General features: G+C 48.5%; 1 protein-coding gene and 1 long non-coding RNA gene across 3 annotated transcripts; one reads left to right on the top strand and one right to left on the bottom strand.

The window, feature by feature from the left end:
• Positions 1-400: 400 nt before the first annotated feature.
• On the bottom strand, positions 401-27,362 carry Fasn1 (Fatty acid synthase 1). 2 transcript variants are annotated; one of them, XM_049850601.2, is made up of 13 exons: positions 27,052-27,362; positions 17,161-17,349; positions 10,309-11,075; positions 9,900-10,130; positions 9,500-9,823; positions 9,109-9,418; positions 8,839-9,032; positions 8,457-8,685; positions 7,901-8,382; positions 5,497-7,830; positions 5,232-5,419; positions 2,998-3,461; positions 401-2,497 (listed from the first exon to the last, which is right to left on the bottom strand). In XM_049850601.2, the coding sequence occupies exons 2-13, from the start codon at positions 17,321-17,323 to the stop codon at positions 1,014-1,016; spliced, it is 7,170 nt and encodes a 2,389-aa protein (XP_049706558.2). In that variant the 5' UTR covers positions 17,324-17,349; positions 27,052-27,362; the 3' UTR covers positions 401-1,013. The 2 variants fall into 2 exon arrangements, with proteins under 2 accessions (XP_049706558.2, XP_049706557.2); XM_049850600.2 differs by lacking the exon at positions 27,052-27,362 and adding an exon at positions 17,418-17,578.
• On the top strand, positions 3,670-4,456 carry LOC135117487 (uncharacterized). Its single transcript, XR_010276935.1, has 2 exons — positions 3,670-4,079; positions 4,254-4,456. It is a non-coding gene; the product is annotated as an uncharacterized LOC135117487 (long non-coding RNA).

The following is a 27,362-nucleotide window of genomic DNA, read 5'->3' as shown; positions in this document are numbered from 1 at the left end:
ACTTTGAATAAATGACTTTTGATTTTTTTTTGCTCTACAATCATATTGCCATCGTAAATCATTTGCAGACAAAATGATTCATTATTGAATGACAGAAAAACGTTTATTTCAAAGAAAAAATAGCGGAATGCCACATACGCTTCAATCGTAATTGAGTCGTGATTTGATCGCAGTCGAATGTGAATCGTATGTTGCTTAAGTAAAATTGGGAGAATCGGGCCCCTGATTTGTAGGCCATATCCTTACAAATAAATGTATTCTTTCTTTCATGTTATTACTGTTGAGGTAAATGTTCCATTTTACCAAACATTTAGTTACATTTCTTTAGGATGTATATTATATATATATTTTGTACCTTCCTCCCTTTTTGCAAGTTAACAAAGGAAATAAAACAAATGGGTAAAAAATAATGCACTTTTAATCACAGGGCGCAGGCTCCTTATTAGTAACAAAATAAATACCACAACAACCATACACTGGTACTAAAACTTATCGCTACCGGCGGCGCCACGCCACGGACACGCGACGGACACGCCACGGACACGTGTGTGTCGCGCCTGGGCGTCTGTGTCGCAATACGCTCCGAGTATTGCCCGTCAACATTCATTAAGTAGGAAACCACTGTCATCTTTAATAATATCAAAATACATAAAATGCCAATCATAGTTTAGATTTATGTCGTCCGTGACGAACGCCGGCACCTCGTACACGCTATCTTATAGTAGGGATTACATGCTTCATGTAATGTGTTCTACAAACTAACCGCGCATACATACGTATATGTAAGCAGCGCCGGAATGTAGCGTATCACAAACTGCGAGCCGGGCTCGACAATACTTACATACGTACAATAAATAGAGTATCGTGTTATAACTATGTACACAAGTTTACTCCTCGCACTAATTTAACTCTACCCCGCAGAAATAAATAGAGAGTGGCCGTCACCAGGGTGCACGAGCTCAGTCCGTGTCGGGCTAGCGGCGCCGGCGCCTCGGCCGACGTCGGCGCGGCCGCTACTGCGCCAGCATGGCGGACAGGTGCGCGGCGATGGCGGCGGCGGCGTCGCCCGCCAGGATGGTGCGGTGCGTGCCCGCCAGCTGCTGCGTGTGCAGCGGGCCCGCGCACACCTCGCGCAGCCCGTAGTCCTCGCCCAGCGTCACGTAGTTGTCGCGCGCCGTGAACAGCGTGACCGGCGCCCGCAGCCGCCCGGCCGGCTTGTACGTGTCCGCGATCACCAGCTTGCGGTAGAAGGAGCCGGCCGCCGCCGCCAGCGCGTCGGCGTCGTGCGGGCCCGCCGCCGCGCCCACCAGCTGCGTGGTCCGCGCCAGCCGCGCCTCCCAGCTCGGCAGCCGCTCCAGCTCCGCCGACACCTTGGCGGCGTCCACGTCCTTGAACAGCTGCACGAAGTAGGCGAGCGCGTCCGCCTCGTCCGTCTCGGCGGAGCGCGTGGTCCGCTTCTGCTTGCCGCGCGTGGTGTGCGTGGCCACGTAGGCCGGGGAGCCGTCCACCAGCACCAGCCGCGTCTCGCAGCCCGCCTGCTCCAGCTGCAGCGCCATCTCGAAGGCGACGCCGGCGCCGAACGAGTAGCCGAGGATGGTGTAGGGCGGGCTGGGCTGCTGTGCTCGCACGTGCGCCACGTAGTGCCGCGCCAGCGCCGCCATGTCGTCCAGCGGCGCGGCCCGCGTGCACTGCAGGCCGAACACCGGCGCCCGCACGGCCGCCGCCACGCCGCGCAGCAGCTCCACCACGCCCTCGATGGGGTGCACCATGAACACGGCGCGCTGCTCCGGCGCCGCCGCCGCGCTCGGCAGCTTCACCAGCGCCTGCTTGGGCATGAGCTCGCCCAGCGCCGCGAACTGCACCTGGTCGTCGGGCCCGGCGGCGGGCGGCGCCGCGTCCCCGGCGGCGGCGTCGTCGCCGCCCGCCATGCCGCGCAGCTTGGCGAAGGTGAGCGCGCGGATCTCCTGCACGCCCAGCACCACGTCGTAGCCGCGCTCCAGCGTCTGCTTGATCTCGGCGCCCATGAGCGAGTCCATGCCGAGCTCGGCCAGGTTGGCGGAGTCGGACACCTTGCTGGGGTCCTTGATGCCCAGGATGTTGGCGACGGCGTGCAGCAGGTCCTGCTGCGGCGCGGCGGCGGCGCGGCGCTTGTCGGCCAGCACCATGGACGCCGCCACGGCGTGCGGCAGCGCCAGCAGCGCGCCCAGCGCCTCCATGCAGGACGCGATGCGCTGCGGCACGGTGCCGCCCACCACGGTCTCGTCGCCGCCCATGGTCTCCACGATGAGCCCCACCTCGCCGATGGCGCCCCACTGCACGGCCAGGCCCGGCAGCCCGTCGGCCTGGCGCTGCTCCACGATGCGCTCCATGGCGGAGTTGGCGAGCCCGTAGTTGCTCTGTCCGGGGTTGCCGCGTCCGCACGACACCGACGAGAACACCACGAAGTACTCCAACTCCGGCGCCAGCTCTCGCGTCGCCGCGTCCAGAATTTTAGTCGCTGTGCCAAAATTTATATATATTATTGTTTGTTGTGTGTACTACTTTTCTAAGTTTTTGTATAACATAGGGTGATAATATATTGTGCTTATTTGTGTGCTTATTTTAATAAATAAATTACAGTCGAGATATTATGTTCGTTAATTATCGCATTGCATTGTGCAGTAAAAACCGGCCACGCTCAGTGTAGGGTTCCTTAGTTTCCCGATTATAGCCCATACCTACCCCGACCCTATTAGCCAAGCACAACGACATCTCTCGACTAATTAAGTTGCTCATTTCTAAAATAACGCGCGATTGCGTAAACCGATTTAAATAATTATTCTTTTATAAACAAAAAAAGGATTTTTTCCATGAATCGAGTTAAAATTTCTTGATATTTTTTAAACTTAATGTTCAAAAATTAAAAGGGGGAAGCATTGTTTTCAACTTTAAATTCTAACTTTTCTAACGCGAATAAAAAATGCGATCGGTCGAGGTTTCGGTGACGTGATAACTCACCGTCGATCTTGGGTTTAGCGACAGCCTGGAAGTCGGCGGGCGTCTGCTTGTCGAGGAAGGCGTCGCGCAGCACGGCGGCCAGGTTGAAGACGCCGCCCACGGGGCCCAGCGCCGCCGCCTCGCGCAGCAGCGCGCGGGCGCCGGCCGGGCTGCAGGCGTCGGCCGTGGACACGCACACCTGCACGCCCGCCTCGCGCCAGCGCCGGATGCACCACGCCTGGTAGCCCGTGCGCACGCCGCTGCGCGAGTTCAGCACCAGGCGCGTGGCGCCGCGCCGCACCATCCACTGCGCCAGCTCCAGCCCGAAGCCGCCCATGCCGCCCACCAGCACGTAGGAGCGCGCGGGGTGCATGTAGGTGCGCGGGATGGCGGACACCAGCTTGCTGGCGGGCCGGGCCCCGCTGGCCTCCTCCTCGCGCACGCGCAGCACCACCTTGCCGATGTGCTTGCCCGTCGCCATGTACCTGCGCGCAACGAGCCCGGTCACTATCTCTCCTTGCTATTACTTTACCGCCGAGTAGTGCATCTGCTGATTTGCTTAATAGAGATAGAATTTTGACGGCAAATTCCTATCTCTAGTTGAGAGCCATTAGGAAACAACCGCACAATCAATCACCCTCTTATTATAAAACGCGGTATGAAATAAGTATCGGCTTTTGTACTACCTTTAATACACCTTTAAGTACGACCTTGAAAAAACGTTATTACAAAACGCAGTTTATCGCAAGTCCTATTACTATCTGTAGTACAAAAGATAAACCATCGAGCCCCCTAGTTTAACTGCAGTACTTAGTCGACAAACGTCAAATTCCGACATTATTTACTTTTGAGGTTATTTGTTTTGTGATGAAAAAAACGAAAGTGGATATAAATATGTGTGATTTGGAATACTTGGATGTGTTAGAATACTATTGAGAGTGTCCGGGGACCCAACAGAATGCGTCATCGACAAAATCTCTTCAAATTACCTGACGACAATTTTCGATATAAATATCGATTTACGTTTTTCGAAATAATAGTCAATTGAATGCATGATGATAATCCAGGATGATCCTATGATGCTCAATTGGGCTCGCCATAAAGTAAGTAGCCTTTACAGTGCAAGTAGGTTGCCAAAACATCCTAATTAATTGTATAAGAGTCCAAAGTTTTTATTATGGATGTTTGTTTATGTTCCACGCATAAACTACCACATAGATTTTGATGAAACTCCGAAAATATATCAGATTATCATACAGTCTACTGTTTATTTTCAGATTCAAGACTATTTTGGCGTTTTGCACGCCGTATCTCTGCCAGTAATATACAATGTTTGTAAAAGACTGGAAGCTTGCTAAAATGTACAAAAATGCCTAGATGAGAAAGAGAACAAGATTGTGTGATGAAGAACAGTGTCCAACATGTATCAGTGCATTTGACTGTATAAATAGACATCGGAATAAAATATAATTTTCTACTTTTATGTTGTTTCAAATGTTTCATTTTCTTTTGGTAATTTAATGCACACGATATTCTGTGTGTAAGTTATTGTGCACTTAATTTTGAAGAGGTTCTAATTAGATGCACAACGTCTTATTTAATCATTTAAATCGGGATGAAAATAATCCAAATTATTTCTAACCTAATAAAAACAAAACATAACTCGGATACGCGCGCTGACGTTCCGTTATACGCGCAAACTCGATAGTTGTTTAAAAGAGAATAATTGGATCATGTATATCGTTAAAAGATACTAGGAATATAAAATTACCTTTAAATAATAAAAAGTAATATTTTCAACTGCAGATATTTTTTTTTTATTATCATAGCTATTTATTTTTCATCAAAATAAACTTAACAAAATAATGTAAAAAGGAACGGCGCATAGAATTCGGAACGATTGAACGAACGATTTAAATATTTGTTGCTTATAATCTGTGGATATTATTTGAACCACACACACACACAGACAAATCGAAGTACTAAACAGTCTTCTCTTAGTCTACGTTTTGTAATAAGGATGTAAAGACTATCGTAAGTACCGTAACAAACCAAGACGTCTTCAGTCTGGTTTAAACCACTACTTGCGGCAGTTTTTATAATAAGAGGGTCAGAGTTTAAGTTGCGTTGAGGTACGTTAGGACGAGTATGACATCGATTTTGACTTCATTTGTAAATTTTATAGTCCTCCAGGAAGGGTTCACAAGAGTAGTCAAGCAATTGGTTATCGACTGAGCAGGTGATAGAAGACTGACCTGAAGGCCTGCTCCAACTGGTGGTCGGAGAAGACGGTGGCGGGCAGCGGCCGCACGGCGCCGGACGCGATGCCGTCCGTCACGCACCGCACCACGGCCGCCTTGTCGCTGTCCGCCGAGTCCGCGTCGAACAGCGCGTCCAGCAAGATGCCGTGGAAAGTTGTGTTCTTGAGGAAGATGGACATCCCCTGCGGACAGAAGCACAGTCGTGTCAGCGTGGCGGCGGCGGGCTCCGCAGCGGCGGGCGGCGGCGGCAGACACTCACCAGCGCCGTGTCGTTGGACAGGTCCAGCTTGCCGATCTCCAGGAAGCGGCCGCCCTCGGCCAGGCAGCGCACGGACGCGTGCAGCTTGTCGGCCGCCAGCGAGTTGAGCACGAGGTCCACGCCGCGGCCGCGCGTGCGGCGCTTGATGAGCTGCTCGAAGGACGTGTCGCGCGAGTTGCCGATGTTCTCGGGCGGCAGCGTCGGGAAGCGCTCGCGCAGGAAGGCCCGCTTGTCGGGCGTGCCCACCGTGGTGTACACCGTGCAGCCCGCGTGCAGCGCGATGGCCACGGCCGCCTGCCCCACGCCGCCCGTGCCCGCGTGCACCAGCACGGCCTCGCCGCGCCGCATGCGCCCGCGCACCACCAGCGCGTAGTACGCCGTGGCGTACGCCACCGGCACCGTGGCCGCCTCCTCCAGCGACCACTTGGCCGGCACTTCCCACAGGAAGCCCTTGTCGGCCAGCACGGTGCTGGCCAGGCCGCACGCCGCCACCATGCCCATCACGCGCTTCCCGTCCGACGAGCGGCCGCTGAACTCCAGGCCGAGGATGCACTCCTGGCCGGCCAGGTTGCCGGGCAGCGCGTCGGGCGGCAGCTTGCCGGTGGCCAGCATGATGTCGCGGAAGTTGAGCGGCGCGCAGTACACGCGGCACAGGTCGGTGCGCGGCGACTGCGGGACATGACGCGCGTGGCGCAGCGGGCTCTCGATCCAGCGCAGCGACGACAGGTCGCCGCGCGTCAGCGTGTTGACGTAGGCGTGCTCCACCTGCAGCTGCGCCTCGGCCGCGTCGCCCAGCGCCACGTGCCGGTAGCTGCCCCACACGCCGGCGCGCAGCACGTTGACGGCCAGGTCCCGCCGCACCTGCGCCGCGTAGGGCGCCGCGTCGGGCCGGAAGGCGTCGCGGGCGCCCGGCAGGTAGTAGCAGCGCAGGCGCCGCCCGCCCGCTTCGCCGCGCAGGCACGTGCACAGCCCCAGCACGCCGGACGCCGGTGCACGCGACACGCAGTACACGCGCATGTCCTCCGCCTCGGCCCGCGCCAGCGCGTCGCGCAGCGCCTCCACCCAGGCGTACGAGCCGTCGTCCGGCACCTCCACCACCACGTGCGCGGCCGGCGGCGCGGCGGCGCGGCGCAGCAGCACGTACTCGCAGCTGGCGGCCTGCTGGCGCGACACGGGCGCCAGCGCCGCCTGCGCCAGCATGTCGCGCGCGCCCGCCGCGTCCAGCGCCTTGTGCGGCTCCTCCAGCAGCAGCATGCCGCCCTCGCCCAGCGCCGCCGCCAGCTGCGCCAGCACGCCGGCGCCGTGGCGGCTCAGCACGTCGGCCGCCAGCACCAGGTGGCAGTCGCTCTCCACGGGCGCCGCCTTGCCGTCCTTGGGCAGCACCTTGACGCCCAGGTCCTTGAGCGCGGCGGCGTAGGCGGCGGGCGCGGGCCCGGCCGCCAGCGTGGCGTCCACGCGCACCTGCGGCTCGGCCTCCAGCAGCTGCATGGCCAGCGGCGTGAGCAGCGCCTCGGGCGGCCGCTCCAGCGCCGCCTCGCCCAGCTTGAGCCGCAGGGCGCCCGCGTTCTCCAGCACCAGCTGCAGGCTGACGGTGAGCGCGTCCCGCTTGGAGCGCGACGTGTCCTCGGTGGCGACGGCGGTGTTGTCGTACGGCAGGAACACGTACTTCTCGAGCTTGGGCGCGGCCTGCGGGTTGGCGCGGCGCGGCGCCAGGCTGGTCTTGACGCCGCGGAACTCGATGCCGCCGGCGCTGATGACGTCGATGTCGCGGTGCATGCGCACGGGCAGCGTGCCGCCGCCGCTGGCCGCCACGGCCGCCAGCTGCGCCGCGGGGTCGATGAGCGCCCGCTGCAGCCGCGTGGGCAGGTACAGCTCGCGCGTGTCCACGCCGATGATGCCGAACTGCAGCATGGTGTCCATGAACGAGATCCAGTTGTCGTCCCAGGCGAGCTCGCCGCAGGTGCCGCGCGGGTCGGACGAGCGGATGCCGCGGAAGATGCCGCCGTAGTTGTAGCCGCGCAGGCGCAGCTCCTTGTAGATGTCGTCGGTGACGAGCGGCAGCAGGCCGTCCTCCTGGCGCGGCGGGGCCGTGTCCAGGTCCCGCAGGCGCTCGGCGGCGGGGTCGTCGGCCAGGCGGACGGTGCCCGTCACCACCACGGCGCCGCCCTCGCACACGTCGAACTCGCCGGTGCCGTCCAGCACGTTGATGAGGAACCGCACGGGCGTGTCGCGCGACACGATGGTGGCGCGCCGGAACTGAATGTTCTCCATCACTATCGGGGTCTCTTCAGGTTTTCTGTTGTGGAGTTTCGCCATAGTTCTCCAAACGAGAGTCTGCAAGAGACAAGCACGTGAGTACGCGTCGGAGGCGCGGGGCGCGGGGTACACACAGGCACACACTCACCAGGTAGCCGGTGGCGGGGAACAGCACGCGGCCGTCGATGTTGTGGCCGGTGATGAAGCCGTCGTCGGCGCGCGACACGTCGTACTCGATGACGTTCTCGCCGGAGCGCGAGGCGCTGCCGAAGTGCGCCACGCTCCACTCCAGCGCGTGGTCCCAGCGCACGCGCGACGCCAGCCCCGGCGTGCCGCGCGGCACGGGGAAGGGCACGGCGGGGTACAGGCGCGCCACGTGCGGCTGCGCGCCCGCCGCGTACAGGCGCCCGGCGGCCGCCAGCAGGTGCGCCAGCGCGTCGGGCGCGTCGCGGCGCACGAGCGGCACGTGCGCGGCGGGCGCGGGCCGGGCCCGCTTGAGCACGGCCTGCAGCAGCGCGTGCGGCGCCACCTCCACCAGCAGCGCGCGCTCCGGCACCTCGCGCACGGCGTCCGCGAACCGCACCGGCGACAGCAGGTTGTTCACGTGGTAGTTGGCGTCGCTCAGCTTGGCTGCGATCGCAGATGCGATATTAATAACGCGTTTCACATATGAATAGGTTGCGGAGTCGAGAAGCGCCAGTCACCGAGGTCGGAGTTCCACTTGTCGCGCGGCAGCGAGGAGGACACCCAGCGGGCGGAGCGCGGCTTGGGCTCGGGGATGACCTTCTCGAGGCTGCGGCGCAGCAGCGGCGCGGCGGCCGCGATGTACTTGCTGTGGAAGGCGACGCCCGAGCTGTTGACGCGCCGCGCGAACGTGCCCTCCGCCGACAGCGTCGCCACGAACTTCTCCAGCGACTCCACGGGCCCGGAGATCTGCACCACGCACGTTTCATATTTTACAGTTATTATATGTATCGGGTGTGTCGTACCTAATCACATTAACACTAGAAAAACTGTATTATATTAATGAAGTCTAATTATTGAAATTGATAGAAAGTAGAAAATGTAAATAAAATAGGTAGTTACCGTGACGCTGTCGTTGGCGTTGTGGCAGGCGGGCACGACGTCGGGCGGGCAGCGCGCCTCGCACTGCTCCCACGAGAGCCCCACCGCCGCCATCGCGCCCGGCGGCAGCTTGGCGTCCACGATGCTGCGCCCGCGCCAGTACGCCGCCAGCACCGCCTGCTCCGCCGTCAGCGTCTCGTCGGCGTACGCGCACCCTGCACACCACGCGCGTCACACTCTGCGGCCCGCCCGGGGGGACCAGGGGGGAGGAGTGGGGGGGGCTCTACTCACCGATCTCGCCCACGGAGTGGCCCACGATGCCGTCGGGGCGGATCTCGAGCGCGCGCAGCACGTCCACCAGCGCCACCTGCACGGCCGCGATGGACACGAACGAGTTGATGACGTCGTCGAAGGCCGCCGCCGGCGCCTCCGTGATGATCTTGACGAGGTCGATGTTGTGCGGCCGCAGCGCCGCCGCCGACCGGTTCACGCTGGCCGCGAACACCGGCAGCTGCATCAGCGACTTGGCCATGCCGGGCCACTGCGAGCCCATACCCGAGAACACGAACCACACAGGTCGCGGTTCGCCGCTCTCCACTTCCTGAGTAATTGCGTAATTAATAATATTATTTATTTTGTTCCGAGAAGCCAAATGTGGTAAATCAGTGGCGAGCGTACTGACAGCGCATTCCTCGATGGGCGGGTCGGTGAGCACGGCGAAGCCGCGGTGCGAGTGGCCGGGGATGTTGTGGCGGTGCACGGCGTCCAGCAGCGCGTGCAGGCCGGCGTCGCGCGCGTGCTGCGCCGCCAGCCCCGTGAGCTCGCGCACCGCCTCCTCCGTGCGGCCCGACGCCAGCACCACGCGCGGCACGGCGTAGCGCGCCGGCGTCCGCGCCGCGCCGCCGCCCGGCTCCGACTCGAAGATCACGTGCGCGTTGGCGCCGCCGAACCCGAACGAGTTGATGGCCACCAGGCCGCCGTCCCACTCCGTGTTGCGGTCCACCACCTGCGCAAGGACAGGGCTGCAGCGGGCGCTCGGGCCGGGGCCGACTGCGCCGCGCCGCCGCGAGGCGGCTGCCTACCTTGATCCTGCCGTCGCTCAGCGCCGGGATGTCGGGGTTGGCGTTCTTGTAGTGAAGGTTGCCGGGGATGACGCCGCGCTCCATCGCGACCACTACTTTGGCGACGGAGCACAGGCCGGACGCGGGCTCCGAGTGACCCATGTTAGACTTGACCGAGCCCAGCAGCAGTGGCCCCTTGCGCCCCTTGCAGAACAGCTCCGCGATGGCGTTCACCTCTTGCGGGTCGCCCACCTGAGGAACCATAGCTTCGTCAGGACAAATAGGTCTGCAAGAGTCTATGGCCCCAGACAAGCCCGCGGTTACCTAGCTACACCACTGAGAACTTGTATATTTTTTTTCAACTTGAACTAACTTAGAGCAGATTTATCTTAACTTGAGCATTCGAATGAGAGAAGTTGACGTGTGGTACCTTGGTGCCGGTGCCGTGCGCCTCGACGTAGACGACGTCGCTGGGGCGCAGCTTGGCCTCGGCGAAGGTCTCCTCGGCGAGGCGGCGCTGCATGTCGCCGGAGGGGAAGGTGATGCCCTGGTCCTTGGCGCCGTCCGTGTTGACGCGCAAGCCGCGCAGCGTGCAGTAGACGCGCCGCGCCGCGCTGCGCCGCTGCAGCAGCACGGCCACGGCCGCCTCGGAGCGCACGTAGCCGCGCCCGCTGGCGTCGAACGCGGCGCAGCGGCCCTCGGGCGACAGCATGCTCAGCCGGTGGAAGTTGAGCGAGTTGGCGGGCTTGAGGCACAGGTTGGTGCCGGCCACGATGGCCGCGTCGCAGTGGCCGGCGCGGATGGCCGTGGCCGCCTGCGCCAGCGCGAACATGGAGCTGGAGCAGGCCGTGTCCACGGCGAACGAGGGCCCCTTCAGGTCGAACGTGTAGGAGATGCGGTTGGGGAACATGGCGCGGCAGCAGCCCGTCAGCGCGTAGCCGTTGATCTTGTCGGGGTCGACGGTCCACATCTCCTCGGTCTCGGAGTTGGAGACGCCCACGTAGACGCCGGTGCGCGAGCCGCGCAGCTCGCCGGGGTTGATGCCGGCGTCGATGATGGTCTCGTGCGTGAGCTCCAGCAGCAGGCGCAGCTGCGGGTCCATGAGGTGCGCCTGCTTGGCGTGCACGCCGAAGAACGTGGCGTCGAAGTGCGCCAGGTCCTTCAGCTTGCCGTTGCGCTCCGGCAGCCCGTGCAGTCCTGCCACCACACACACACAACATTACACACTACTACCTATGCTTTCTATACTTGTACATTGCTTTTTGCAGTGTTGTACAGTTACCGTCACGGATGTCGGGCTCTCGGCGGAAGAGTGGGGATCGCTTTGCGCACCCGTACGCATAAGGCAATAAGGCAGTAAATCGCTTCTGCGCAGGTGAAGGTCAGGGCTCGACATCCGTGCCGGTAACTGTACATGCAATCAATTGCAAAAAAAAATTGACACCCATGAGAACCTTGGTTTTCAGGGCTCTATGTAGTTTTAAAAGGTTTCAATGATTGTCATATGTTACTAATATCTAAAGAGTTAGCCAAGACTACGTAAGCGTATAAGTACTTACAAGTACACTATTGCGTTAGGCCAAGCCTGTGATATGATAGTTTTTCGTGTGTGTTTTAATATCCCTACTAATAAGTAATACCTATTATAAATTTCCAAAGTAGCTCTGCCTGTCTGTTACGCTTTCATGTCTAAAGTACTGAACTGATTTTAATAAAATCTGGTACAGAGATAGAGTTGACCTTGAGAAAGAACATGGGATAGTTTTTATCACGGACTTTTGGAAAGGCTAGGTACCTATACATATAACGATATAACCGAAATCGATAATCATATTCATGACAAGAGGGTCGGTCACCCATCCACGAACCGACAGCGCCAAGCGTATCTATGATCGATCGATATCCACGGCTTTGACTTCCTTACTTTTATTGGCATATAAATTACTAGCCGTTTTCCCTCGGTTTCACCCGCGTCCCGTGGGAGCTACTGCCTGCATCGGGATAAAATATAGCCTATGTTAGGTACTCGCAGATAATACAGGGTGGCCCATCCATAGGCGTCCAAAAGAAAAATTTAGAAGCTCTATGCTATGCTGTATCCGAATCACCCCCATGTATGTTCAGCGTTTTTTTTTAGTTTAGGAGCTAGAATTGTTTTTATTTTATTTTCGTAATTTTCATTTCAACATTGTTTTTTCTATTTTATCTTTTTTTTCCTAACGTTTACAGATGTTTTTTTGTGTAATTAATCATCATGATAGTAGCTAACACCTGAAAAAAAGCAGTTTGGCTAAACATTCTAGAACTTCAGATATTTTTATCTGAAGAATTTTTATCTGATTTTATCTGAAGTTCAAAATTAGAAACCTGCTTAGAAACCCCTTATTATTTTTTTTAAGCCCTTAACATTTTTGGCTACTGAACTCCAACAGTAATTTTGAACTTCAAATAAAATTATATGTAAGTTCTAGAATGTTTAGCCAAACTGCTTTTTTCAGGTGTTAGCTATAATCATGATGATTAATTACAAAAAAAAAACATCGTAAACGTTAGGAAAAAAAGGTAAAATAGAAAAAACAATGTTGAAATGAAAATTACGGAAAAAAATTAAAAACAATTCTAGCTCCTAAACTAAAAAAAAAACGCTGAACATACATGGGGGTGATTCGGATACCCCATAGCATAGAGCTTCAAAATTTTTCTTTTGGACGTCTATGGATGGGCTGTATAGCTTCCTAATGGTGAAAGAATTTTTTAAATGATCCAGTACTTTTTGAGTTGATCCATTACAACCAAACAAACAAACAAAGTTTTCCTCTTTATAATATTAGTATAGATAAATGTCATTTTATATAAATCTGTCAGGCGAGTTGTTATTTTCCTTGACGTTATTGTTTGTAGATAGGTTTTTATTTTGCAGCTCCGTATAAAAATACCTAGCAGGTAAAATTTATTTAGGTGTGTACTTAAATATATTTTTGCACAAAAAGAAGCATCTGTGTGCGTCAACCAATTAATGGAAAAATAAGAAACAAGTAGACTGCATTGACGCATTGGGCTGTAATGTTGTCGCGTATCGGCACGTTATCGCCTTCAGGTGGAAGCTCATTTACATGAAACTTTCATTACGGACGAGTTAATGTGCGCAAGTGAGCGGATGTCAACATGACGCCGACTCATTACATTTTGGCGAATTTGTTTGTTTATCAGCGGACTATCTAAACACGCCTGGCGCGTCACTCGCACGCGGAAACCTCACGAAAGTCAATATTTACTATTTTTCCTGCTAGCCCGATGACATAATTTATGACAAGTTTGACGAGTACGATCTTTGTTAGGCGAGATAGGCATCGCGTGGTGAGCGCGTGTGCGCGGGTGACGCACAGCGCATCACGCCACCGCCAGTCGCGCGCCGCCGCCGCCGGCCACTGGCCGTGTCGCCGGCCGCTCCTAACGGTGAAAGCCTCGCTCACAATGGACGCGACGCGCAAGCCGATGTCACTACTCATTCATTCGCGCACAATTGCTTAAATGTGCCAATGTGTGGGTGATCCAGACGTCCACTTACTCAAAAGAACACTACATTTGTCTCAATAATCATTTACGGAAATTACCTGCCTAAACCAGATTATCTGAAATCGTAAATAAACATAAATATTATAACGTAGGTACTAACTTGAAAAACACGGGCAAAGCCCAAAATAGGTACGACCTTGGATCGTACTACCGAAAGGGAATCCCGAATTGCATAGGTACGGTTTTTAAACTGATTATATTATAAATTTAAGCCCACGGTACTATGTAAAAATATCAAACTTCTAAGTTTACGAAAAACAAATACGCATGTCTGTTTATTTAGCAAAGACGTAAACACATCACTCAAGGGGACCAAAACCACAGTCAAAACCCATTGCTACCTACTTCCTGATAACCTGGAACTATGGATGAAAGGCACGTAGGTAACATTCATTATTTTAATAGAGAATCAATAGGCATGTCAGAGAACAAAGTTAAACTTCAAAAAAATGCACATAACGGAATAATCGTACATACAATAAAAATATATATATATATATACCTATTTGTGGGATAGAATAGTTTAGATACCTATCTACTTTTTTTCAATTACAATACTTTTAAAACTTCGACTCGGAAGTTTTATAGGTACCATGTTTTGATGAGTTGTTTCGCACGAAATTTGTTTTGTGTTATTAACTTGACGAGGCAGTCGCCTAGTCGGTTTGACTTGGGGGATACTATACACATACATAGTGTATGGAACCCTCAGTAGCTATTTGTTTTTTGTGTAGGTATATTTAGATCGATCTGACGGCTTTTGGGATAATGATGAGCCGATGCCAGATACGAGACGTTATCGTCCGAGTAAAGAGACGGTAATAGCGCGCGTCGAGCGGTAATGGCAGAGAGGCAGATCGCGCCGATAACCTCGCCGTGTCACACGCAACAACTCCATTTCGTGTCTCAGTCGCTTCACAACACGCGGTGCATGACTCCAGGAGCGACGTTTCCCCGGCTCTTGCCTTCCTCCTATTCCGACCCTTTATTGCATTTGTTTGTACACGTAATCCAATTCATTGTAAAACAATTACTATAATAACCAACCATACCTAAATATATCATGTACAGCTCCGATCAAAGACAATTAAAAATGAACAAAATGATACATTTGAAATTGTTAATTTTCATAGATCTTTTATTGGGTTTTCTCAGTTTGGCGACATATCTCATACCAATAGGTACATCTATAGTCTATACCTACCTACTTATTATAAAGAGAATTTTATTTAATTTTGTTTGGACCTATTTTAAAAATTCTTTCACTGTTCGAAAGCTACTCTTCCTGAGTAACATCGCTATATTTTGTTTCTGTAGACAGCAGAAGATGCCAAGGACCTTGAAGGGACGTGGTTGAAGCCGCAGGAAAACGGCTAGTTGTGCAGTATTTTGTGATAATAAAATGGAGTGGGTTGATAAGGAGAACCGATTTGCTGAGATAGCATTACACAGAGCAGGTATGGAGCCAAATGCAATATTTCAAATGATTGTGTACCATGCTATGAGATCTCCTCTGTTTGTGACAGAAAAAGATCTGGCCATCCACGTAGGTGTGTAGTTCTCGTACAAGAAAGGTGGTCAAAGCAGCGAGGGAAAGAATTCGAAGAAATCTCGACCATCATCATCATCATCTTCCGAGCCTTTACCAGTGTGCCACAAAGAGCGATTGCCTATCTGACCTCTTCAACCAAGGGGTACTGGCTTCTGACTACCCGTAACGACTGCCAAGGATGTTCAATGACAGCCGGGACCTACAGTTTTAAGTAAAGTGCCATCCGGAATGTATATGGCGGTAACTCATCTCTCCATGTGTGGCTTCCCTGGCAATTAAACGTCTTTTTCTTTTCTCTTTGGATTGTATTGATTCACTGTTTATCTTTCAGTTGCATTGTATAATTTTATCAGCTTACTATTGTTATGTTTATTGTTGTGCGAATATTTGTGAAAATTTTACTTTTAAAAGAGTGTCTATGGAGTTTCTTGCCGGCTCTTCTCCATGAGACCAACTTTTTGGTACCTTGCAATTAATTTGACGTTTCATAAGAGCCTGCAAAGGCCTATTTGAAATAAAAACAATTTGATTTTGATTGATTGATGATTTTGAATATTCTTTGGTGTCCAAGATATATTTAGAAAGTACATACAAACTTAGAAAAGTTGCATTGGTATTTTCTAAGTCTGTTTGTACCTGGAATCGAACCCACGCACTCATACTTGAGAAGTTGGTTCTTTACCCACTAAGCCACCACGATTTCGAAGAAATCCCGTTCGAAAGCAAAAAATAATTCTCGAGAGATGAAGATAGCATGTAGAACCAGGTCGCGAATACGAAAAGATATCTTAGGACTTGCAGCCTATAAGGGAAGTACTGGTCATATCTTAAATGATAACTTTAAAAATGGCAAATAATTTCTGTGAAGCGGACGCAAAGGAGGTCACACAAATCGTGGCAACTAGTCGACTTCATTGATGGTTTCGTGGGGTCATAAAACATAGAAAGGCTTTGGGGGTATTAGCTTCGAAACTGGTTCTAGTTTTCAGTATTTGTGGTTATAGCAGCATCTCTCAAAAGTCAAGTGATTTTTTTATTAATTCAAATAGGCCTATTAAAGCTGTTTCGGAACGTTAGACTAGTTGCACACATTGTCCCGATTCATTTGTGCACGGAAACCTAACTAATCAAACTTGGAACAAGACAATTATCTGATGGTATCCATCCAGCTTTTATAAGAATTTATTTACCTAAAAACAAACTTTAAGCGGAAGTTATTTCTTAATTAAAATGTAATTTTGGAATAGTGTGGGAGACGCACGCAGCACCCCGGCTGCAGCAGCTGGCTCACGTACTGCGCACGCGGCGCGCATTCAACGCCTCCGGAAAGGGTCAAACGTTCGGACTATTATCAGTTTTTATCTTTCTCTGCCGAGAATATACCTAGGTAAACGCTGGAGGCGGCTCCATGGCTGCACGGCGATTAGCTTTAAATTAGCGCTCCTAAAAAATATTTTACCAAACAGCCACCAAGATCCGTCGTCCCTGCTCTAAGTATTACTAAACCCATTCTTATAATTAAATGATAGCTTCTTTAAATATTCGGACAAAACTATATCTAGGTGCGTAAGTACCCATCCAGTCTACACCCAAATAAGTTATTTCAATCACTGGGATTTTTGGATCCTCAGTCATGTCACGGCCAAAGGGTCCCGTCGATTACCACATGTCGCCGTTGATACGGAGACAGTATCAGAGACTATACCCTACACATTCATTAGTTTATACAAATTCGTTAAAGTATTTCAAAGCGCCACAGGACAGCGCAGGAAACAATGGCTCGGTGCACAACATGCTTCCCTAGCTTTGGGATAAGAACACATACTAAATGTTAATAACTACTTGTGTATTATTATTACGTCCGTGGTCATTAACCATGTAAGTTCTCTATGAGCAAAGTTTCTTCCATCATTTTATGCGATCATCTGTTAATGGTATTATGATCATCGCACAGTTCACACGTCACTAGGGTGATAATTATCTTATTGACGAACTTCACCCAAACTGTAAGTATCAATAGACACATATTGTGAACGTTAAATTTTTTTATGAATAGGTAACTCAAATCGATTTTTATTGTTGTTGTGAATTAACATAAATTGAACTGATGTAGGTTCTACTCAAATTGAGAAAACAGAAGCAATGTCAAGTTACCTGGAGTCCATCGCCTGTCGTCTGCTGTGACAAGGTCGACGCCGTCGAACAGCTGCTGCGCGAACTCCTCGATGGAGTCGGACTCGGGCAGGCGGCCCGACAGCCCGGTCAGCACGATGTCATCGTCGGAGCCCCTCGACCCGTTGGTGACGGCACTCGGCATCTTGGCTGCTCAGCTGTGGCGCGTATCTGCAACCGAGCACAGCGTCAGTACATCGCCCGCGCACACCTGCACATCCAGCCTCCGTTTTGTTCACCTTTTCCAATTGTTGTGGATGTTCCGTCCTGGCTCAGAGCGGACCGTCGTTTGAATCCGAAATGTTTCGTTTTGGATATTTATGTACACCGGTCGAGACGGAAGGTGCGTGATACGCGCGAGGAGCGTGCGAGCCGAGTGATGCGGCAGCGATGCGACATGCGGTTAAAAGGGCGCGATAGCGGGGTCGCGGCCCGAAGCGTCACGTTTCCACGAGACCCCGAACCCGCGTTATCGCGCCGCAAGGACGGACAAGGTCGTCGCGTTCTTCCTCCTCAAGAAAGTTACCGCCGGAGCTCGGGACGCCGTCCCGGCGGGCCCCGGGCCCCGCGGCAGCGGCGCGGCGTGGGGTCGGCGGCGCGCGCGGCCCCTGCTGGCGCCCAGCAGATGCAGGTGTTGTCGGAGTCCGCTTCGACCTCCGAGTGTTCCCTTTATCAAGAGAGGTCGATCTAGTGACCCGTCGATAAAATACGCAATTAATCATAATCTAAAGTGCAAATCACGCGCCGAATCGGCGCACCGGCAGTACCTACTATGCGCAGGCGCAATACCAGAAACAGAGAGGTTTTCGGTTTGAATGATGTCGCTCGCAGCAAAACGACGTGGTCGTGTGGCGCAGGGGCTGCTGATGGTCTCGCCGACAATAGCGCTCTTTGTGTGCCAATTGACGACTGGAGCGACACATCGGATCACCTCACACAATGTCTCATTGAGCAAATGAAAAGCGCGATTGCGCCCTGACCCATTACAATCCTTACTTCCTTACGCATTATGTACTAGCTATAAGTATAGGCGTCTATACCTACTTATATCTATACTGAGATAATAAAGATTAACATTTGTTTTTTTACTAAGTACCTACATAAGTTTTATCAAAATCTATCAAGTAACACTAACACCGACAACACTGACAATGATACCCTCTTAGCCGATTGGACATATTATAGTGCACGAGCATTTGCGCAGACACAGGTGCACTCCCTATTCCTTAACTCTCAAAGCCCGATGGGACGGTAATCCGACACGATCGGAGAGAGATCAGGCGCAGGACCGACATTTACGTGCTCTCCGATGCACGGGTGTATCAATCACCAGCTTCCAGGCTCCGGGCTGCTTTGTGAAAGTCTTCTAAAACCCACAAAGCGATTTCGGCCCGACTCGGGAATCGAACCCGAGACCTCGTGCTCAGCAGCCGCGCTTGCGACAGCTAGACCAACGAGGCAGTATTAGTATAGATTATTCCCCTATATACTTTGACTTTGACCAAATGGCGATACAACGCGGATAAAGGAGCGTAGTCTAAAACATATATTTTTAGCTTTTCAGTGGTGCTAGAAGTCGGAATTAAAAAAAAACACGATTTTATTTTGCTCTGCGAATAAGCAGAGAGATTGAAGATCTAGTATATGTTTAATGGGAGAATTCTAATAACAGCACCAACATTTATAACAGCAATCGTTTCCGCATCAATGGTATTACACTTGCAGCCGCTGCGCTACAGACAGACATGTTGCTGGGGAGTTTGTTGCGCTTCTTCTTCCCAGCAAAAACACATAGGAACTAGTGAAGGATGGGCGGTTTGCGGACTGTCTTATGTAATTGTTTTGACATTCGAAAAGTGCTGTTTTGCAGCCCAAGTTTGAATAAATGAGTTTTGATTTTGGTTTGAATAAATGGTTTATTGCCTTAAGTGTACAGTGCGCAAAGCGACTCCCCACACTTCCGCCGGGAGCTCATTATCCGTGCCGATATGGTAAGAAAGAATTAGTTATTTGTGAGATGACGGCAGATAGAAGAGTACCCAACTAGCAAAATTCTCCTATAGCAATTGACTAATAAGATTACACGCCTTATAGAAATCTAGTAGACGCAGTAACTTAGGCCACTGATCCTGCTAAAGCATCTTTTAAGATGATTTGCACTACAAGTACTTTCGACCGTATAGTTTAGTTTTATAAATGTCAATAGGATTATTTTACACGACTCTTACTAGAGCAGTCAGTCAGGATCAGTCTTATAAATGCAAGTTATAAAAGTTATTAGCAAAGTGTGACTTTTGATCCGATAATCGCATTTAGTAAGATTGTTTTATCTTGTTAACGTCTTGTTTCATTCTTCTATAAGACATGCACTTCCTATAAATGCCACAGATAAAGCTGCTAGAGGTAAAGATATTATAGAACAATTTTATCTTAGTCGTGACCCTTAACGGATTCTTAGCAGCAAGCTAGCATAGCCTCTGATTTTTATAAGTAAGGAACCTTGAAACTTAAATATGGTGGCGTAGGTATGTCATGTAAGCGTCTTAACTTAGATTAAAAAGTCATATAAAGGTTCTGATAAATGCAATGTAATGGCGCCCTATGTAGGACAGGTATTTATTAATTTATTACTGAATTAACAAATAATGAAAATGTTAAATTTTGAAGGCGTATGAAGATATGTTTATTATCGTCTAACATTTAATCAATAAAATTATTTTCGCAAGTTGTGTAGGCACTCTTTACGAAACAGGCACACGACAAATGTTACATAATGACAAACCTTATTATAATGTGACTTTACTTATATTTTGAAAATAAAAGAGGATTCAATGTCATGCACAAGCACAGTACAATGAATTAACGAAAAAAGAACGAATGATCGACTGAATGAATCTACTAATGATATTACGCTGATCACTGTAGGACCAATTACTCTAGTAGCGGCACGCGCCAGATCATAAAAGGACCAATCGCTCTTTTTGGATGCATTTACCGGATTTTTATAGGTCAAATATGTTTTGTTAAAGCACTTGATAAGGTAATTATAAAATCAAATAGCACTTTACCGGATTATAACAAAGCGACTATAGGGCGAAATAGTCCAATAAACTGCGCCCAAATGCGGCTATATTATCGTTTACAGGATTTCTATAGGATTAAAAAATACGTGCTCCTAGGATAATTACAGGGCTACATTTTGCTACTTGGGTATGGAAGGAGAAAACATGCTGCGACGACCCCAAATAAAATTGGGATGATTGTAATACATAAACAGAAAAACTAATCGATTGATTTAATTAAAAATAAAACTACATATACATAGTTAGGTATCTAGGTATAGTTTCTTCATTAATGGTGCATCTGCTTACTAGCCAGACCATCACTTCATTGTACTTCTGCTAAAAAGGCTTCAACGTATCGTTCACGTTCGCCGTCCCAAAAAAATCCGGGACTCCATAGTCCGGTCACAAAATACATATGTAGGTACAGAAGTCAATCTACATACAAAGCGCGTTCGAGTCACGCAGACATAGGTGTCTATGTGTGCGTGTTCACAGACGCGCTGTCTCAAAACAACTCAAAACAGTGCGAGCGCGGCTGTCGTTTTCTTGAGATACGCGCGCCACACACAAGGTAAATAAATGTGCACGCGTTGTCATACTAAATGTAATTTGACTGTAATATTTTTAATTTTAATAACAAAAGAAAAAGTAATAATGGAGCAACAAAAAAAGTCGTATTAAATTGTTCAGTGGACGGTTGTTTTAATACAACTATAAACAGTGAACAGTCGTTTTTTTAGCCTGCCGTATTACCTATAGTATGTACCTGCTTATTTTCTCATATTTCGATGGTTCGTTTAATAAACGCAGTTGGTAGGTACAGTTAGGTGGGTAGGTAAGCGCCCAATGCCGTAATAAGTTTTGCTAGTGTCGACCCAGGCAAACCTCCCAACCTACCCTCAAAGATTATTACTAGTAGGAGTTGATAATTTTTGTGATCATGGCGAGAGTATGTTGTAAGGTATCATAAAACTCGCACCTCAAGGTTTCTGTAGGCAGAAGCAAGCTTAGATTCAGGGACTGTACCAACCCATTACATCCAAAAATATTTTTTTCGCAAGTAAAGAGTAGGGTAAGTATATATTTATGAATAACAAAATTATAAATTGCGGTTTCTAAAAAAGTTCGGTATCTCGTTCAAACGAATTTCCTTTGAAAGTGTTTATTAACCTCTTGTAAGCCACATTAAATATTTTATTATTAGGTATTGGTTTATATTTCATTTTTCCTGTTTTATTCTCAATAATAAATCAAATAATTAGATACTAGTACCACTACCACGTTAGTTTTATAAAAAAGTTGACAGCCCTAGCGCGACCGCCGAGTTTAGGCATGAAAAGTGAAGTACATACATGAGATTGACTTCTGTTGTATTTTGTGGTCCGGTGGCCTGGTAAATATACAAAATAATAGTGAAAATATTGCCATACATCAAATACATTAAACATTGGGCGAACCTTTCAATTGTGTCCGAGAGATAAGTGTAGGCAATAAAATATCAGAAATCCATAACATGATAAATGGAAAAGGAAAAATTATTTCATGCTTTTTGAAGGAGCTCCTTAATTTTTCCTTCTTTCATTTAATTTATTTTATTTTACGATGGGGTCGTACGTAAGGCTGCCTTTTAAGTTCTGTCATTTGCTAACTTCCCGCGATTATTAAAAAAATATATACATGTTACAGCCAAAGTGATTAATAGTTATTTGTTATACAAGAGTGCAAAGTTGCTTTTTAACCGCGTGCTAAATTTTGATGACCGAGCAAGCGAAGGATTCAATGATGAAGGATCAATAATTAGAATCCTGAGCGATAGCGAGGGAATCAAAAGAGCACAAGGTGAAAAATCTTTGCACTCGAGTGCAACACGTAACTTTTCATCCCACCTCATCGAGGAAATTACTAAATGCAAAAAAACAAAATGGTGCGCACATTTGAGTATCAAATTAAAAAGCAGTGCCTATTAAAGTTCATTTATTAGATAACTCAGTTTAAAAATGAAACAAGTTTAAAAATCTATGTAAAAACAATAATAAAAATTACTTAATTAATTGAATAATTATTTTAATATGTATTTGTTTGAAAAGTCTTATCAAGATTGTCACAAATGGAGTATTGCACACGATGTTCCAAATTCAAATCACTTTGCCGCTCTAGAGGATAAAAACGGCTTTTGCGCTCAGATATCAAAGGGTAAAACTACTCTTTCCGAGATGGTGGGATGAAAATATATATTATACATAATCACTAGTCATTATATTTAACACCCAAATTGACCTGACAATATAATAAATTAATTACTTTATCTGGATATTATTTATAATAGCTGGTCAAAGTTAGCCAAAGTAATAAATATGGTAGGTATAACCAACTTGGTACTGACTAATTCTTAAAAACGGTTTAAGTTATTATCGACTTTTTAAATGATAAATCATCAAATGATTCCTCACGCTGTGGTTTAGCAGCGTGAAGGAGTGTCAGACTGTTAGTGACTTAAACCCATTGGGGTTTGCTGAATCTTTTCGAGGAGCGCGTGGAACAAGGCGCGCTGCCGAGACGGGCCCGTGTCTTCTAAGAGACGGAAGGACGATGAGCCACCCGAAACTCACCGCCCACAGACCCACGCCTACGAGGGCCGGGAGACGTCACTTGACACCCGGTGCCCGTGGTGTCTTCCACGTCCATGGCAGCAGCTGGGATGAGAGGTATTAACTTCTCTAGTGTTTGCATGAGACGACGGCATACCATTACCTTTCACCCCGGACCTTGGCTTGAACCAGGGCCGGGCACGAGAGGTCGCCGCTGCCTATTGCCTCGACGAGGACACGGCTGTACCCTTCCCAGGCAGGGCACTCCTGAACTGTGAGGTTCACCGTGTCCTCCGGGCTGTCCCTATAGTGGCCCAAGCCACAATTCAAAGAGGGGACTTTTCGCTACTATTATGGCGTGCCCTGCTCTGGGCTAACTAGCCTTTTTACACGCTTTTTATTAGCTTCACCTGTATGTTTGTAGGTTTGTTTGTAACCGACTTCTTTTTTGAATTATTTTAAGGTCAGCTACCAGACACTTTAGTTAGTTAACATGAAATAATAATCTTGTACCTATTTGTTTTATTACATTATCCAAGTCTGTGGAGATGTTATATAAAATTGCTAGTTAATGTGATCAATTCTGTGTCAATTATCACTTTATCCAAATTGAGTAAATATTATAAATAATAGCTAGATAATATATATGTTACAGCCAAAGTAATAAATGTGATTAATTCTGTGACAATTATCACTTTATCCAAATTGAGTAGATATTATAAATAATAGCTAGATAATTATATAATATAAAAAAGTCGTGGTGGCCTAGTGGGCAAAGAACCAACCTCTCGAGTATGAGGGCGCGGGTTCGATTCCAGGTCAGGCAAGTACCAATGCAACTTTTCTAAGTTTGTATGTACTTTCTAAGTATATCTTAGACACCAATGACTGTGTTTCGGATGGCACGTTAAACTGTAGGTCCCGGCTGTCATTGAACATCCTTGGCAGTCGTTACGGGTAGAAGCCAGTAAGTCTGACACCAGTCTAACTAAGGGGTATCGGGTTGCCCGGGTAACTGGGTTAAGGAGGTCAGATAGGCAGTCGCTTCTTGTAAAGCACTGGTACTCAGCTGAATCCGGTTAGACTGGAAGCCGACCCCAACATAGTTTGGAAAAAGGCTCGGAGGAGGATGATGAATTATATAATATGCCGACTTATTTCTTTGGCTGTAACATACACATTACGGCCATCTAATAGGAAGGACATTTATGCCTTTACGATATAACTCTGAGGATCTAGACTGCACAAACTGTGTGAAAGAATTTTGTTCTGCCTTCTGGGAGGAAAACTTCTTGTCACGCAGATAATTCCAAATCACAAAAAAAAAAAATGGTTGTCCGTTTGAGCAAGGTCTGGCGAATATGAAGGAATACGAATAGTTTCCAACTGCAGTTCCTGAAGAGTTAAAACGGTTTCTCTTGCTGTATGAGGTCTCGCGTTGTCATGGAGCATGCGGTGAAGGTCGATTCATGAGTCGTGGCTGTTTTACTGCTATTTTTTTCAACATTATTCGGTGTTCGGCTGGGTATCTGGGTAGTTTGACTAGGATCGGCGTTCACCATCTCTCTTAATTCCTCGTTAATCACCTGTCAGGCGGTCTTCCTCGTGGCTCGTTCTTCAAGTCGAAGTTTCCACCACGAAAGCGTTTAATCCAAAATCGCATGGTGCGTTCATTAGCAGACACCTCTTCAAATGCAGCATTGATATTGCGGGCTGTTTCTGCCGTTCACTCCCGCGTCGGAACTCATATTCAAAAATTACTCAAATTTTCGCAGTATCCATATTTCTTGTTTAGTTGAATAACAAATCAATAACGATGTTCAATTGTTTTTGTATCATTTGATTATTCAAATGTTTCATAATATGAATAATTATGAAAAAAGTTTCATTCAAAAACCTCAAACCATGAAGACTCTATGGCAATTCAAAACCTACTAGAATAAAACGGCAATTTCATACTTTAACCGCTAATATAAGAAAAAATATTTAGTGTTCATTCCGCGAGCCAATAAATCTAGGCATGGATGCAGGCTGTGACTGGCTGTGGCAAGATGGAGTCCTACTGTCACGCATAATATGCTTTTATTGTAAAGCGCATATGTACCGAACCTATTCTCGATTTTCTCGACTGACTACAATACTACATCTTGCATCCAAGCCTCGATTTATAGTCTCACATTAGGTAAAAAAAATATTTCCCTAGCATTTAATATAATAGTTTTTTTTTTTTTTATATTATGCCTAAATTTATTTCAGATACGAGGCGTGATATTTGATGTCTTTGTTTCTCTTGAAAGTTCTTACCATTGTTAACCGACTTCCCAAAAAGGATGAGGTTCTCAATTCGTCGGGATCTTTTTTTTATGTATGTTCACCGAATTTTATATTTGATAGGGTTAACCTCCCAGGTGGTCCCATAGGTAATCATCAAATCAGGATCTGATGATAGAAACCCTGAAAAATCGAGGGCAACTTTCGAAAATTGTAGGCATACATAGGGTAAAAACTTGACAATGATGATGATGTCCTCCTAGCCGGTTATCGGCTACGGCGGCTATGTAAGGAGATTAGCCAACTGCGCAGGACATATATAGTGCACAAGCATTTGCGCAGACACAAGTGCTCTCACTATTCCTTCACTCTCATAGCTCGATGGGACGGCAATCCGACACAACCGGAGAGAGGTCAGGCGCAGGACCGACATTTACGTGCTCTCCGATGCACGAGTGAACCACCAACTTCCAGTCTCCGGGCTGCTTTGTGAAAGTCTTTTAAAACCCACAAAGCGATTTCGGCCCGACTCGGGATTCGAAGCCGAGACCTTAATACTGGACAATAAGGCGTATGTCTGATAAAACTATTCAATAGTGAAGGTTTGGAGCTGACCTGATGATGGAGACCAGAGAAGGTCGAGGGAACTCGACAACTAAATGTGTAAACTGCATCGTGTTTGGGCTTATGTTATTTCAATTGACGAGACCTTTGCAACAGTGTAGGTTTGGAGCTGACCTGATGATGGAGACCAGAGAAGGTCGAGGGAACTCGGCAATCGAATAACAAAACTACCTCGTGTTTGGGCTTATGTTTTTCGTATTGATGAGAACTTTCCGCTTATTGTCACTGAAAAGCTTAAAATAAAATAAAATCTTTACAAACCGACTCCAAAAACACTGAAAAGTAAAAAATTAGCTATTCTTAGGTGCATCGGCCAGCGGCCTAGAAGTCAGTGAACTCAGCAGGTACATCCATTAGACACTGACTTCTAGGCCGATGCAGCTAGGAATACCTAGTTTCTTTTTACTTTACGGTGTTTTTGGGAGTCTGTTTTATTTTTTTGTAATTTTTTTTATTATTTTGCATTGAATTGAAAGAACTTTTGGAGTTAAGGAAAATACCATAAGGTAGGTACCTGCCAAGGTACTCTATTCTAAAGTATGGGTTTTAATAGCTATTATTTCTACGTACCTAATACGGAATAAAAATCCTAACAGATAGATACCTCCTGAATTGATCTGACTGATAAAAGTTTTGTCTACCTACCGATAACTGCAGAACTGAACTAACCAATCAACTAGTGTAGGTAAAACCGATTATTTTAAAACTTGTTTGATGACCAAAACAAAACCTATTTTACAGGGAGGTTGCGCGAGCAGCATTGATCAGCTGTTGCGGTGGGACACGCGTGACGTCACCGGCTCGGCGCCCCTACATAGCCAGACATGATTCAGACTGCAAGTGGGTTTGACGGCGACATGCGCCCCTGCCGACACACGCGCCTCCGACCTCGGCCTCTGCGGCGCTCCCTCGTCCAGAGCCTCTAGCTCACTCGCCGAGCATGAGCTCTTCAAGTGTCCACTGCTTATTTATAAACCTCTTCGCATAATTAATATTGATATTACACATAGAAGTGCGAGTAGTGTGACGCACGTTCTTGCAAATACATGTACCTATATGTACTTAGTTATGGTATCAGGGAAACACTAAAAGGTACCTGTGTTGTATGGAATACCGCAGGCTGTGTTAAAGAAACTAAGATAAAGCATAAAGCACAAATATTTGTCGCATTATTCCTATAATTATTTTATTGTTCCAAACATATATTTAAGTTAATATATTAAAAGGAACGCTTACGCGAAGTTTCAATTCTAAATGTACATGCGTAGATACACAATAACCACATAAAATATGTACAAGGAAAATGAATGTTTTGTGTAACTTACATAGCAGCTTTCGTATAACTCTTTTTCCCAATTTGTAGCTGCAAGCGATGATTCTTGTAGCGTGCAGAAATATGTTATTATTATACGCTTTAAATCCTTGACAATGTCCCCAATCGAGTATAAATCCGGTGTAAATATATTCAATCACTTAGCTGAAATCACTACCTATTTGTTTCGTCGCTGTAATGTATGGGTTCGCGAGTATCGACCGGCGCGAACCTGCGGGCGTCCGGTACGTCGCGGCGCGACTTCGTTTTCAGCGCGACTGTGAATGCGAAATGCGAGGAGGCGACTGCTGGCGCGATATCTAA

This window comes from Helicoverpa armigera, chromosome 11 (genome assembly GCF_030705265.1).
Source record: "Helicoverpa armigera isolate CAAS_96S chromosome 11, ASM3070526v1, whole genome shotgun sequence".
In the NCBI taxonomy this organism is placed as follows: Eukaryota; Metazoa; Arthropoda; class Insecta; order Lepidoptera; family Noctuidae; genus Helicoverpa; species Helicoverpa armigera.
The sequence above is the reverse complement of the archived record's forward strand: the minus strand, read 5'-3'. Positions and strand labels throughout refer to the sequence as shown.

Excerpts from the sequence above, each read along its gene's own strand:
- Fasn1 (XM_049850601.2), bottom strand. The coding sequence starts at position 17,323 with ATGCCGAGTGCCGTCACCAACGGGTCGAGGGGCTCCGACGATGACATC. Across the intron at positions 11,076-17,160 it reads CGACAGGCGATGGACTCCAG|GACTGCACGGGCTGCCGGAG; the intron begins GTAACTTGACAT and ends GTGTGGTGGCAG. Across the intron at positions 5,420-5,496 it reads TGTCCAACGACACGGCGCTG|GGGATGTCCATCTTCCTCAA; the intron begins GTGAGTGTCTGC and ends TTCTGTCCGCAG.